Source organism: Gobio gobio (assembly GCF_949357685.1).
Source record: "Gobio gobio genome assembly, chromosome: 6".
NCBI classification, from domain to species: Eukaryota; Metazoa; Chordata; class Actinopteri; order Cypriniformes; family Gobionidae; genus Gobio; species Gobio gobio.
In genome coordinates this window covers 11,615,292-11,628,954 of record NC_137102.1, presented here as the reverse complement: position 1 = coordinate 11,628,954, position 13,663 = coordinate 11,615,292, and the positions used below count along the sequence as shown (strand labels likewise).

Here is a 13,663-nt window from a genome sequence, read left to right as displayed (position 1 = left end):
AAGAAAGAAAACACATGTGGTAATATTGACTTCAGTGTTGAAAGCGGTGACTCAGTGCAGTCCAAATGCACGTTCAGCCAGAAGCATGATGGTCTGGGTGATGAAACCTCTGATGATTGTGAGAGGGATCTGTCAGAAGTCAAACAGCATACACTGACTCTACAAACGTATGAAAAATGCAGCACTAATACTTACATTTCACCACATACGGATGTAAAAAACAAGGTCTACTTAAAAGCCTCGTCGTGTCATTCTGAGTTATCCTCAAGGGAATGCAATGAAAAACATAGGGATAAAAGTGATGGGTGTCCTCAGAAGACTTTGACCAAGAGCCCTTCATATATCGCAAAGACAGATCTGAAGAACAGTTCCTCGACTCCTAGACATTTCAGAGCAAAACAAGCGCATCAAAGACGACAAAAAGTCACTCTTGATAAGAGTCCTGCTCCAGGAATGAAGAACCCTTTGCACGAACAGGATTGTTATTATATACAGCAGCAAGACCAAGACAGCAAGACATTGTCAAGATACTTACGAAATAAAGACGGTATGGACAAAAGCAGAATTCACATATCTAAAGCAGCCATTAAGCACAGCCTTGATCTCCTCATCAAAGAATACAAACGTTCTCAAAATGCTGATATAGTGAACAAGCAGAGGGGTTTGCAGGAAAAGGTGTCTCACTTTGTGTCAGAGCTTTCAGAGTTAAAGGGTTAGTTCACCCAAAAATGAAAATTCTGTCATTAATTACTTACCCTCATGTCGTTCGACACCCGTAAGACCTCCGTTCATCTTCGGAACAGAAATTAAGATATTTTAGTTGAAATCTGATGGCTCTGAAAGGCCTCCATTGGCTCAATGGCACGTTACACTCTCAAGACCCTTATAAGGTGCTAAAGACGTCGTTACAAAGTCCATCTCACTACAGTGGTTTTAAAATAACTTTATGAATCGGCGACAATAGTTTTTGTGCGCAAAAAAACCCTAAATAACGACGTACATAGTGATGACGATTTCAAAACACGGCCTCATGAAGCTTCGAAGCGTTATGAATCAGCGAGTCGAATCAGCGGTTTGAATCGCCAAATTTCAGCAGTTTGGCGGTTTGACACACGATCCGAATCATCATTCGGCTCACTGATTCATAACGCTTCGAAGCTTCATGAGGAATTTTGTTATTCTAATAGGATCCTCAGAACTAGCACATAACACATGTCAGATAACGATGAAAACCATCATACAGTAGAATAATTCATTCCTTGTTTCATCGGTTATGGAGTCTTGAATTTTAGCAATTGATTGGTAGAGCTTTATTATATGAAACTCATCATCCTCTGAGGGATTCAATTCCTTTCTATCTGAGTCACAGTTCATGCACGGCTAGACATATTGCCCTACATTAGGTTCATCAATAAAGGCATCAATATCATTCTGCAATGTTTCCAGGCTTGAAAAAGATGCACAGACATGGAAAAGATGTACTTGTTTTATCTACTTGAACAAGGTGTATGTCAGAGAGAGGCTGTTGCTAATGGGATGTCTTTTCACGTGGCTTGTTTTTCTTATTTTATTAAGAATGGGTGGATATTTGAACACAATTGCAGAGCTGGATTTTTTTTCTGAACAAAATGGTTCAAACAAAAGACAGTGTTTGAAGATAATGAAGCCAATGTACTGATTTCACCATGTTTTATCAATTTATCATAATCAAGTAAATCTCGTATTCTTATAAAGCAAGCCAAATATTTACAGGCGAGTAAACATTAGCTATGAATTACCTCCAGTGCAATCTTATTTCAATAGAGAAACCAAACAGATGAAATCTTGGCTAATGCATGTTAAGCACATCTTTGTATCCCAGTCACATAAACCAGACCAAACTCTTTTTCCATGAAAATATTTGAAGGTGCTCCTATCTAAGCTGATTTGAATCTTAGGTACTTTATTGTAATAAAAATAAACTCAAAAATATATATTTTTAGTCATTTGGTACATTTCTCTAAACATCCTTAACATTTGCAAACCAAAAAAAGTGCATTTCTAGAAAAAATAAATGTATACACAATAATAATTGTGTGCATGAATGTACCTAAGCAAATGAGAAATTGCTTTTATGATGTGCACAAGTGACACATAGGTGATATGGAGGTTGAACAAGCAGAGAATGTGAAGCAGAAAATGGCACATCTAAGAAATGTGCCTAAGCGACTGTGATACTTTTTAAAGTAAGCCTTATTGTGCCCCCCCTGGAAGTTTGCTGCCCCCTGGTTGAGAATTACTATTCCAAACCCTTGAACTAATGCTTCATGAGCAAATGCTTGAAAACAGTTTTTCTGACAAATCGCCACCTTGGCGGTTCTATAAGGTTCTATCTGCATTCTGAGCTTCAAAATTGTTGTATTCCATATAGCAAAGATTATGGGGAACAAGTCTCTTTCATACATGAAAATGACAAAGACCCTAAATGTATTCTATGTACAATATCAAAATCCTATCAAATTTGTGAATGGGGATTGTCAGAACAGATCAAATGTAGATTGAACCTTCTAATTCTAAAACAAAAACAAAAAAAACACCTTTCCGCTTGGAATTATATGGTTCTATCTTGCAAAACATTAATTGAAGCAGTCATTTTTTTGGAGAAACACAAACAGTTTACTTATAATTTGTTTTAAATCATAAAATTAGTGTTGTAACAATGGGTCGACGTGTATGAGAAAGTTTCTTTCTTTTTTTTTAAGTTAAGTTAAATGTAATGTTTTCCATGACATTTATTTCATATTTTAGAATGAATAATTATTTTCGTGTTCAAGTTAAGCATAAAAGGCAGTTCTAGATATTTTGTCCAGTGCAGATATTAATTTTTGGTAGGAATATGGTGATTAAACACAGAATTGCAGGAACTGTTTGTTTAAGTTTCTTTTGGTTTAGACAGAAAGCAGCTACTGTAATACACCTGAGCAGGACTTTATTCCACAGAAAGTGGGACAGGTAAAATGGGGTTCTCTCTAGAGATCAGTGTGGATTGAACATGGTTTGTAGACAAACTTTGATGTTGGCTTGAGAAAGCCTAGCCAGGAAGTTTGAAGTAGTTTTACCTGCTTTAAGTTCGAAGGTTTTAAGTTTTAAATAGTTTTAAGTTTTAGTTTAGTAGTTTTAAAAGCTAGGATAGATAGATAAGATATGGAGGGATGGGTGGATGGATGGATAAATAGATAGGCTCATTGGTCTTCTTGTGAGCATTCAAAGTGCTGATTGGCTCACAAATAGAACCAAGTTAGAGTTCGACTTTATAGATAGAACCTTTTTGTTTTCTAAATAAAGTAAAGTCCCAAAATGTACATAAACTAAAAAAACATTACATAAGTTTTCACAGAATAAGGATATGTGAATAACTCAATTTTGACAAAAATGTCAGCTAGAACCGTATAATTCCAAGGTTTATATTGTGCCTATGTATGAATTTCTTTACAAAGTAAAAATGTTAATCACACATTTTGAGTCGAACTGGCTAGTGAAGGTATAAAGCAACCAACACATGGCAAATACTTGACTTGTAGTGTGTTAATACACTGAACAAAATTATAAACGCAACACTTTTGTTTTCGCCCTCATTTTTCATGAGCTAACCTCAAAGATCTAAGACTTTTTCTATGTACACAAAAGGCCTATCTATTTCTCTCAAATATTGTTCACAAATCTGTCTAAATCTGTGTTAGTGAGCACTTCTCCTTTGACGAGATAATCCATCCAAGATGCTGATTAGACAGCAAGATTATTGCACAGGTGTGCCTTAGGCTGGCCACAGTAAAAGGCCACTCTAAAACGTGTAGTTTTATCACACAGCACAATGCCACAGATGTCTCAAGTTTTGAGGAATGTCCACCAGAGCTGTTGCCCATGACATTCCACAGGCCACAATCAACAACCTGATCGACTCTATGCAAATGAGATGTGTTGCACTGCGTGAGGCAAATGGTGGTCACACCAGATACTGACTGATTTTCAGTTTTACATTATTTGTATTTTTGTTTCATAAACATCACATCCGTAGGGGCTGCCATTGTTGTTTCGCGGGCTATGTGATGTCAGAGCTTGTAACTGGGAGTTAGAAAAACATGGGTTTCTGGTCTGTGCAATAATCATGCTGTCTAATCAGCATCATGCTGTGAGGTGGATGGATTATCTCGGCAAAGGAGAAGTGCTCACTAACACAGATTTGTGAACAATATTTGAGAGAAATAGGCTTTTTGTGTACATAGAAAAAGTCTTCGATCAACTCATGAAAAATGGGGGCAAAAACAAAAGTGTTGCGTTTATAATTTTGTTCAGTGTAGAATACCCAGTTTTTGTACAATGGTTCATGCTGTTTTTGGTGTTATGGTTTCTTATGTTTAAAACGGATCCCAATGTCTTTAAAAACTAACAGGCAGTAGATGGTGTTGTGTAACAACAACATGAGTGCCAGGAGACAGTGGTGACATGTGGCACATCTCTGGCACTCTGAACGGGTTGTAATGAGAACCAGTGGGGTTTCAGCGTAGCCTAACAACCCTTGTGTTTGTTTCTGCAAATCAGTCAGGGGTCTGTAGATTGCTGCTCTCCTGATGATTTCACACACTCTGAATTGATTGCCTTTTCACTTTTCCAACTACATGCTCATATACTTAAAAGTTTTACAGATTTTATTTTTAATACTAATAGCAGAAATTTAGTAAACACAATGTCGATTTGTGTGACATTCAAAGCTTGATTGACTAAAACTGGTAATCAATTCAGCTTAATGGTTTTTATATATGATACACATTTCTAACCTACAGTGTGCAAAGAAATGTACAAGCGCTACTGAGGAACATCACGTATAACAGCAGGCCACCGAAATCTCATCACAATCAGTGTCAGAAGCTCTAGGGGTGATGAACATCAACAGATTAACACCTGACAATGATTTATCCAAATTACACTAATGAAGCAAAATCACTTGGGTTTTTGATATTAACATCACTTTTATTCCATCCCACACCACAGGCATGTTCACACTGGTATCAATGCCAGAAGGAGAGAACAATTCATCATTCATACCATAACAACAAAACTCTTTCCTAAAACTCAATGATAACAGCAGTTGCAAACCAAACATGACTTTTAAAATGGTTGCACAATAGTTATCAAGAATGCTTTAGAAATGCTTAACAAAACCTTGATGATTGATGTGAGCAAACAACAGTGAGAGAATTTGGACATAAAATTAATCTCATGAATGAAAAGTGTGATGTAACATGTAAATGTTACTTACTCGCTTTGGAAAAGCCATCAGAGATGAGTGAGTGATCTCTCCCCTCATTGACTAAATGCACTTGATTGATACCAAAAAGTGACCTGCTGAATCAGTCTATATAAATAAAGTTGTTTTTATACAGTGAAAGCTGAAATAATACCAGATGTACCTCTTTGACCAGCATCTTTAAAGAAAGAAAGCCTACCAACAGAAGTAAGTTCTGTAATATTGTGCCTACATGATGACCAGAACAAATCTCTGAACAAAAGCACACAATGTCTTTCTAATGTCCTTGGTCCCTCTAAGCGGTGTGCCGATCGTTAGTTGAAGATGACAGCTTTCCACGGTTTGCTAGTTTCAAAACTGGGCTGGCTGTGCAGGTGAAGGAGAAGAGTAAAATAGCCATGCTGAAAATTTAAACTCAGCTTAGCAAGTCTGGTTGGAGGCCAATTCTCTGAAGCACATCCTCGGGCATGCAAAACACAGGGTTCACCGGTTTGATCTGCTCATCTCCCAGCAAAGACAGACCAGCCACACCAAACAGAGTGTGGAAAGGATCCACCTGGACAGAAAGACAAAAAATATATATAGATTATACTCAGAACAATGAACTGCAGAGACTGAGAAGATGTGTTTAAAGAATGCTAAGTCCTATAGAAATAACATGCAAAATATTCATGCATATGTAAAATTTCATGTGACAAACTCCGTAGAGCTTACCATGTCTCCAGGCCTGTCGGCGAAGCCTCCGGTCTCTTCATCCTGGCACGCAAGAATAAAATTGCGCAGTTTTGCTTTGTCAATCCAGTGAATTCTGCCAATGATCTTCAAAGATGCAAGAACCCACCAGGAATAGCAGACATCAGGCAGCTGAAATCACAAAAGAATAAAATCATCCACAGTTGTATTTGCTCTTTCAGATATATATAAAAAAGTATCTAGGACATAGTCGATGAAATTAAAATTTAATTCATTTCTATTTTGTCTATTTTGTTTGGTCAATTTCAGTTTTTATGGTGTACAAATACATTTAATTTAATCATTTTTTAAAATAAATATTTTAAATAATTAAACAGATTTGATTATTTTTTATTTAATTTTCAACAAGTTTTTTTATTTAGTTTCAATAGGCTATCCACCTTATTCCTACACCCCATACCGCTTTGCGAGAATTATGGGTGTAACTTCCATTAAGCTGTAAACAATCAGTGAAATGCTCGCTCTATGAATGCAATAATACGTTTTTTTAAACTGGGTACCATGAGATGACATTATTCTACTCACCCTTCAACCATCGAACATTAAAAGGACATTTAAAAACGTAAAAGCATCAACAAGGTACTTCCAACAGACCGTGAATAACCCCAAAAGCGAGATTCTTTCCACAGCAATAACAGACGGGTTAAATATCACTGTAATAATATATATCTGTATTATGTAATATACGTTGCCTTAATCAAGAATGTTCATTAACTTCAGCATTGTGATACTATTTCAAAGCGATTTCCATCATTTGGACAGAAAATACATGTTATTTACCAGTGAAAACAAAACTGGAAAGAGACCTGAGGATTTGAGGAGAAAAACGAGAGATTCTTTGTGCATTCCAGTGAATTATTAATGGGATATATCGTAAATTAACTGGGGAGAGCAGACCACGAATGTGTCGTATATATTGTCCTTTTTCATACTGTTACAGCGGAATACAAAGGGGAAATAATCATGAGGAAAAGAATGCAGCGACTGAAAAGAGCTCTTTCCATATATATTCTTGTTATAACATTTCATGTTAAAATAGCAATAGCATGATGTCTGAAAATAAAACATGAAGGAAAATTGACAGCTAATTCAGTCAAACTGAAGGATACGCTTTATTTGTAGGGCAACCTTATGACTTGATTCGTTTCAGAAGTTCCCCTAACCGGAAGTGCCACCCATAATTCAGTAGGCTCGTCAGGAAAAAGGTGGATAAGGTTAGTTTTAATCTTTTATAACACCACAAATTGTACTCAATTCAACTTTATTTCCAGACTCAAGGTCCATTAGAAAAGAAACTATAATAGACAATACAAAATACAATACAATTCGAAACACTTAAAGGGTTAGTTGACCCAAAAATGAAAATTATCCCATGATTTACTACTGACGCTAAAGTCATCCTAGGTGTATATGACCTCTCGCAGTTCAAAATGCTTACGCTACGTCTGACGAGCGTGACTGGTGTGCAATGTCGTCAGACGTAGCGTAAGCATTTTGAACTGCGAGAGAGGCGTTACACTCGGAAGGCGATTGGCCGAAAGCGAGATAATTTACTTCATAACATTTTAAATATGGATATTTTTCTTACACAAATGCATCGCTTCACTTCAGAAGGCATTTATTAACCCCCTGGAGCAGTTATATGATGGATATATGCACTTTTATGGACTTCAAAAATGACCCAACAGTCACTGCTATTATAAACCTTGGAAGAGCCAGGACATTTTTAATATAACTCAGATTGTGTTCGTCTGAAAGAAGAATGTCATATACACCTAGGATGGCTTGAGGGTGAGTAAATCATGGGCTAATTTTCATTTTTGGGTGAACTAACTAACTGTCACCCCCCTTTTTGAGAATACACATGAAAATGTCCAATACTCCAATAATCCAAACTTAAAGGGCTGTAATTCAAGAATGCTTTGGAATATAGACCTAAGTTTGATCTTGTTTTAAAGCAGACACTCGGCAGATTATTGCTGAAGTGAAAGCAATTCAGAATATGACAGTATGAAAAATTAAAAAGTCTAAATTTACTGTAAATAAAAAATACTGTTCTAAATATTTTTATTTTAAATAAAATATATATTTAACAAAAATGTTTTAATCTAAAATTACTATAAAATCAAATCCAAATGTCTAACCAAGTTGTGTTCCAAATTTGAAGTTGATATCACAAAAATTGTTCCCAAAAGTCCCCATGAGATTTTGTTTAGGCGCTATACCAAAAATAGCCACCGGGTGTCATTGTAATTCCATTGATTGTTTTTTATACGCATTTTCCTGTAAATTTCTGTCCAAATGTCATTTCCATCACAAAACGGTCACCAAATATAGAACCTTGAGACTCAGACCTTTCCGACGATATGTGTTTTGTCAAGATTAGAAAAGTTAAAAAAAGTAGTTAAAATAAATACTGTAATATGAAACATGACACCGCCCACTAGGGGAGGAGCCCGCTAGAAGAATTTAGAGTACCGTTTCCATGGTAACACAACGTCCGATTTCAAAGCGGTTTTCACAGGATGAATGTTGAGTTCTTAAGCTTTCGAATGATACCTATTTTATGATAATTACTATAATATACGACACGAAAAAAAGGCGATCAAAAAAAGAGTGCCAGGTGTCCCGCAAGCGGGATGGTGACAGTTAAGGGGTTTAAAGAGACATTCAATCAACATCAACCTTTGCCAGGTATCACATTTCTCACGAGATTACAGTTGTGTTTACAGCTGTACAGATGCAGCTGTGTTTGCCCACTATAGGCTACAGATTACGATATTATAATCAATACGTAGATTTTTTTCTAACCTAATTGTGTCCGCGACTATAGAAAGTGAATGTGTTTCCGTCAGTCCTACTGTGGCACTTAAATGTTTACATTGTGACTCAACTGGAAACAGAGCTGCTCCGGATCGATTGGTTCCTGAAGTGTGTTTGTCTCGTCAGAAGCGGTGCTACTGTCTCTGGAGGAGCTCCTCAAATTGTCCCACGGACATTTGAAAGTAAGTGCGGAACCGGCCATGATAAAGTTTTAGCTCCTGTACAAGATTAGCATACTCCCCTTCAGACTCTCTGTTATTTAAGACTGGGTGCACCCAAAACCTTCTTTTTGGTCTTTTAAAGAAAATGAAAAGCTGGTCTCCACTGAATGATGAAGTGTCCGTGTTTTCTCAGCTGTCGCCGCGAATGTTTTGGAATGTTGGAGCTCTGAAACGTCGCAAACTCGCGTTGCGGATGATGTGAATGGTTTTAACGCGAACTATTCGCTCACGAAATATACGCTTTTTCCGCTTCGCTTTTTCGTTACGCGTCCGGTGTGAAAGGGCCTTAAGTAAGCGGATAGCCGCAACTTTCGGGTTCCAAAAACGGAGGTAACTTTCAGGGTATGCAAGTAGCCATAGCAACTCACTCTCTGAACATAACCTGCTCCGGAGCAGCTTATGATCCAGGGTTAGTTTGCTTAGGAGGTATTCAGATGTTATATTAATAGAACTAAATGTGTTTTAAGTTACAGTTATATAACATACAATATTATATATTAATTCTACTATTATAGCACTATTATAACAAGGTAACGTTTAAATGTTAATTCAATTCAAATATATTTATATTTTTTTTATAGTCATCTCACACATGGATCTGCATTCAATTAAATAGCATAAAACAAATATATGAAATGACTTATTAAACAAAGAGATCAAAAAATTATTGCAAAACCACCAACTAGGTGGCGATGTGCACTAAGTAGGATATGTAAATCGGCATTAAACAAAAGAAGGAGGAAGGAGAATGGTGCGCATTTTCTTAGCGTCTGTTTCCATGGGGAATCATCGATTCGTTGCTCTGTTGAGAATGTCTTGTGTGTTAACCGGGAACATTCTCTGGGTTGTCCAAACTTACTCACGGACGCGTTTTTGAAACCAGCATCCCTCGAGTAAGCAATGTTTGGGTTAATCAATCAGGAGTTCAAGGTATATGTGACGGATATGTGCCAGATGTTCTCTTCCTTAACCAAATGCACTAATGGTCAAAAATCAGACTTGGGATACAATTAAATCCTTTTATCCAGCATTAATTGAAAGTATGAGAACTAATGTCATTTTATCTGTAATACCATTTCGTTTTTAACACTTTTATATTCTTTTAATTAACGAAATTATTTTTCATTAATACCTATGATCTACAAGACATCTTACCTTCTCTGGTCTGCCATTCAGGCCTCCTGATGGCAACTGTCTTTCACAGAGCCACCAGCCCAACAAATCTGCATTTACTTGATGAAGCTGCCCAGTGACGGACAAGAAACCTGTGCAGCAGTATATCTAGTGACAGGATGATAAAAAATTACTGAGAGACAGAGCATCACTTACAAATACAATAAAAGGGCATAAAAAACCTCAAATATCTCACCTGACCAGCGTGGGACTCTGAACCAGGCCTACAACCAAACCCACCATCAAAGTTCATACAGGACAGCACAAACTCAACAGCCTTGTCCATGTTGATCGCATCCAACTTGCCCTACACAGAAATTGATTTTATGTATTTAAAACCTTCAAAGGTTGCAGGAAACACAATAAAAGGCAATTAAATATAATATTGAATGCAAAAGAATTCATACCAGTAGTGCCAATGTCGCAACCGCACAAAAGGAGAACCGTGTATCTATTTCACCTGTTAAAGAAAAAAAACAGGCCTTCATGTAATCATGTACCGTTTAAATGTTTATTTCACTAAAGACAGTAAAAAATATATATAAACGTACCCCATTTGTCCCCGGCGAATGAGCCGTCCTCCTGCTGCAGTCCTCTAACATAGTCCACAACTTTGTCCACATCAATGACATTAATGCTATCATACAAGGACAGGATCTAAAGGGGGTAACAACCGTTTTTTCCCAATTAATTTCCACTTCTGTGTATTAATTTAAACAGCCATTTATTAAAGGTGGGGTAAGTGCTTTCTGGTAACCGATGTTGATTTAAAATCACCAAAACAAACCCCCCTTATTTTGATAGCTCCGGCCCACACATGCGTAACCCAGGCAACGACTATGGCGGAATCTGCAGTGCCAGCCGGCCGTGGGTATGATGTCATCATTCAGTGAAAGCAATGTGTGTTACTATGGTAATCCAGGTCGACTGTTCAGTGAAAAAGTCATCCCTTCCATCCCAAAATCAACCAAAGAAAATCTTGGTCGACTGAAGTCCTGAAATTTTCGACTAAAAATCGAATAAAAATGAGGTTAGAAAAGAAAAACGTTAAATGAATTATCTGCGCACTGTGCGCAGTACTTGTTAGCCTTGTTGTCTGCCTAAATTAATTTTAAATAAACTAGTAGGCTATTTGCAGTATATTAACTTGTTTTCGAGCTGATTATTTTGCACTGAAATGAGTCTGACACACGAGTCTGTCGGCTCTGATAGCGTTGCATCAGGAACACCTGCGCAAATTTCATAGCCTATGATTTCCGAAAATATAGTACTATGTTGTCAACTAGTGATATCATCAGAAGAACTTTTGAGGAATATGCAACATAATTTACACAATTGTTTTTGTCATCTGTATTATAATAACTGACAGAAACTATCATTTCAGCCGCTCTGTGCAGCTCGAACATATAGGAGCTGAATATTTATTAAACAAGCCAGATCAAGAGCAGAAAAAACGCTCTCACAATTAAATAAATAATATACAGCAAAGTAGCCTACTTCAATCTGTCTCTCTTCTCCAGTGGGTTGGGCTAATCCAAAAGAAGTGAAAACAAGGGGGGTGTTCTGAAGACAGACTGTTACCTGTGAAACAGGGGTGCTCTGAAAACACCCCCATTAGCAACTAGTGCTTTCCACCTGATGAAATGAACGCAGCAAAAATCGACCAATCAGAATTTTGGTCGAGCAGAACGTATCGACTAATAGACTGGGAGATTACAGCCCTAGAACCAAACATATATTAGGAGTGTATTATCTTACTTTTCAGTCACACTTTGGGATCTGATGCTTGAAACAGACAGTGAGGAGGTTTAGACACTCAGGGCTTATATGGTGTGGAAATGAATGGGAAATTATCATCGCTGAAGTGAACAAGCAAAAGCCAGCATATATTAGTTCTGTGAAACAAAATCAATGTTACTCGCCTATCAAGAAGAAATAAAGCAATCACTGCCTTCGCTCCTTGAGTTCTCTCCAGCGCTGGAAAGCTGATTCGATATTTACACGGGTCGTACTTCTTGCCAGATCGTAAGCCTTCTTTTGTTCCACAGACATCTTCCACATTTGTTTTTTATCTGCCATCTCTCTCTTTCTGTCGTCGCTCGACTAATGTTCATCCCGTGTCGTGTCTTTTGAATAATGATGTGCACTGATCGCTCTCTTCTCCCTGTCATTAGTAGACACGCCCCTTACTGCTGATTAGCTACAAGTTTGTTTTGGTACTCAGCCCCAGACACTTTTCTAAAGCAGTTTTGAAATACCACTTACCCCAGCTTTAATCATGGTTGTCTTGTATTGAATATCGTAGCATTTATTAGTAATTATCCGTGCACTTCATTATTTTTTAAAAATGTATGTGCCCTCATAATCTTCAATCAAAATAACTCCCCCTCCCTCTTGCAGCAAAATCTCTTCTCTGCTGACATCTTTACTGGTGCTAGGGCGGGACAACCTGTCACTCATCCAATGATCCCTACTGACCTGTACAGCACTGAGGGTGTAGAGGAGATGAGGGTCGTGGCCGATGCTGGCGCTGATGCCTCCACAGTCATGCTGGCAGGACTTGATGAAGTCTATGATCTCCTCACGGTTCATTCGAGAGAGCTGACCCATCAGGTCCATCACTGTCAGACCCCAGTAGATGCCACTCATTCTCAAGTACTCTGACAGCGTGTACTCCTGCAAAACACATGGGACTTAGCCTCCAATTTAATTTACTTATTAAAGGACAACCATTTTTGCATTTTTATAAGCCATCAACTTACATAATCATCCTTCTTGGTGCCATAGGCTGCAATATAGTCTGCATGTTTGTCTAGGAGGAGAGTGCTCGGAGCATCGGGTTTAATGGTCACGTCTTTAACCTGGGTTCCCTGCGAAATAAAGTAGGTTTCATCACTTTCTGACAACACAGTCTGATACATTCATTTGAGCTAAAACTGTGCTGAATTGACTGGGCGGATGACATGACATGCAGCAATAGGTCTACTATTTTAATGTGCGCTGTTTTCTTCACAATCGCATGCCCTTTCTTTATGGGTAAACATTATACGATACATAATTAAATGACTATAAAAGCAAAGTAGTGTGTTTACATTACCATACTGGCGGAGAAGCAAGAGAGTGGACTACAGGATTACTTCAGCCGTCACACACATTTTACATCATCACGTTATTCGTCATTTCTACGGGTGCTCGTGAAGGACAAAACGCATTTGACGGGGACGTTATGCGATTCTGCATTCGCATCTTGTAAACAGACGCATAATCACTTGTGTCACAAAGCGGAGAAAACACGATAAGTTGCGTTTACCATTTTCCTCTGATTAGTGTCGTAATCTGAACTATATGTGACCCTGGACGACAAAACCAGTCATAAATCCCACGGGTATAATTGTGGCACTAGCCAACA

At 37.7% G+C, this 13,663-nt stretch overlaps 1 protein-coding gene across 1 annotated transcript; it reads right to left on the bottom strand.

Annotated features, from left to right (window-relative positions):
* Positions 1 to 4,669: 4,669 nt before the first annotated feature.
* rabggtb (Rab geranylgeranyltransferase subunit beta) lies at positions 4,670 to 13,579 on the bottom strand. The gene is made up of 9 exons (XM_079820263.1): positions 13,352 to 13,579; positions 13,017 to 13,124; positions 12,733 to 12,930; positions 10,806 to 10,911; positions 10,662 to 10,714; positions 10,451 to 10,561; positions 10,237 to 10,362; positions 5,999 to 6,148; positions 4,670 to 5,840 (listed from the first exon to the last, which is right to left on the bottom strand). The coding sequence occupies exons 1-9, from the start codon at positions 13,352 to 13,354 to the stop codon at positions 5,700 to 5,702; spliced, it is 996 nt and encodes a 331-aa protein (XP_079676389.1). The 5' UTR covers positions 13,355 to 13,579; the 3' UTR covers positions 4,670 to 5,699.
* Between the last annotated feature and the right edge of the window lie 84 nt (positions 13,580 to 13,663).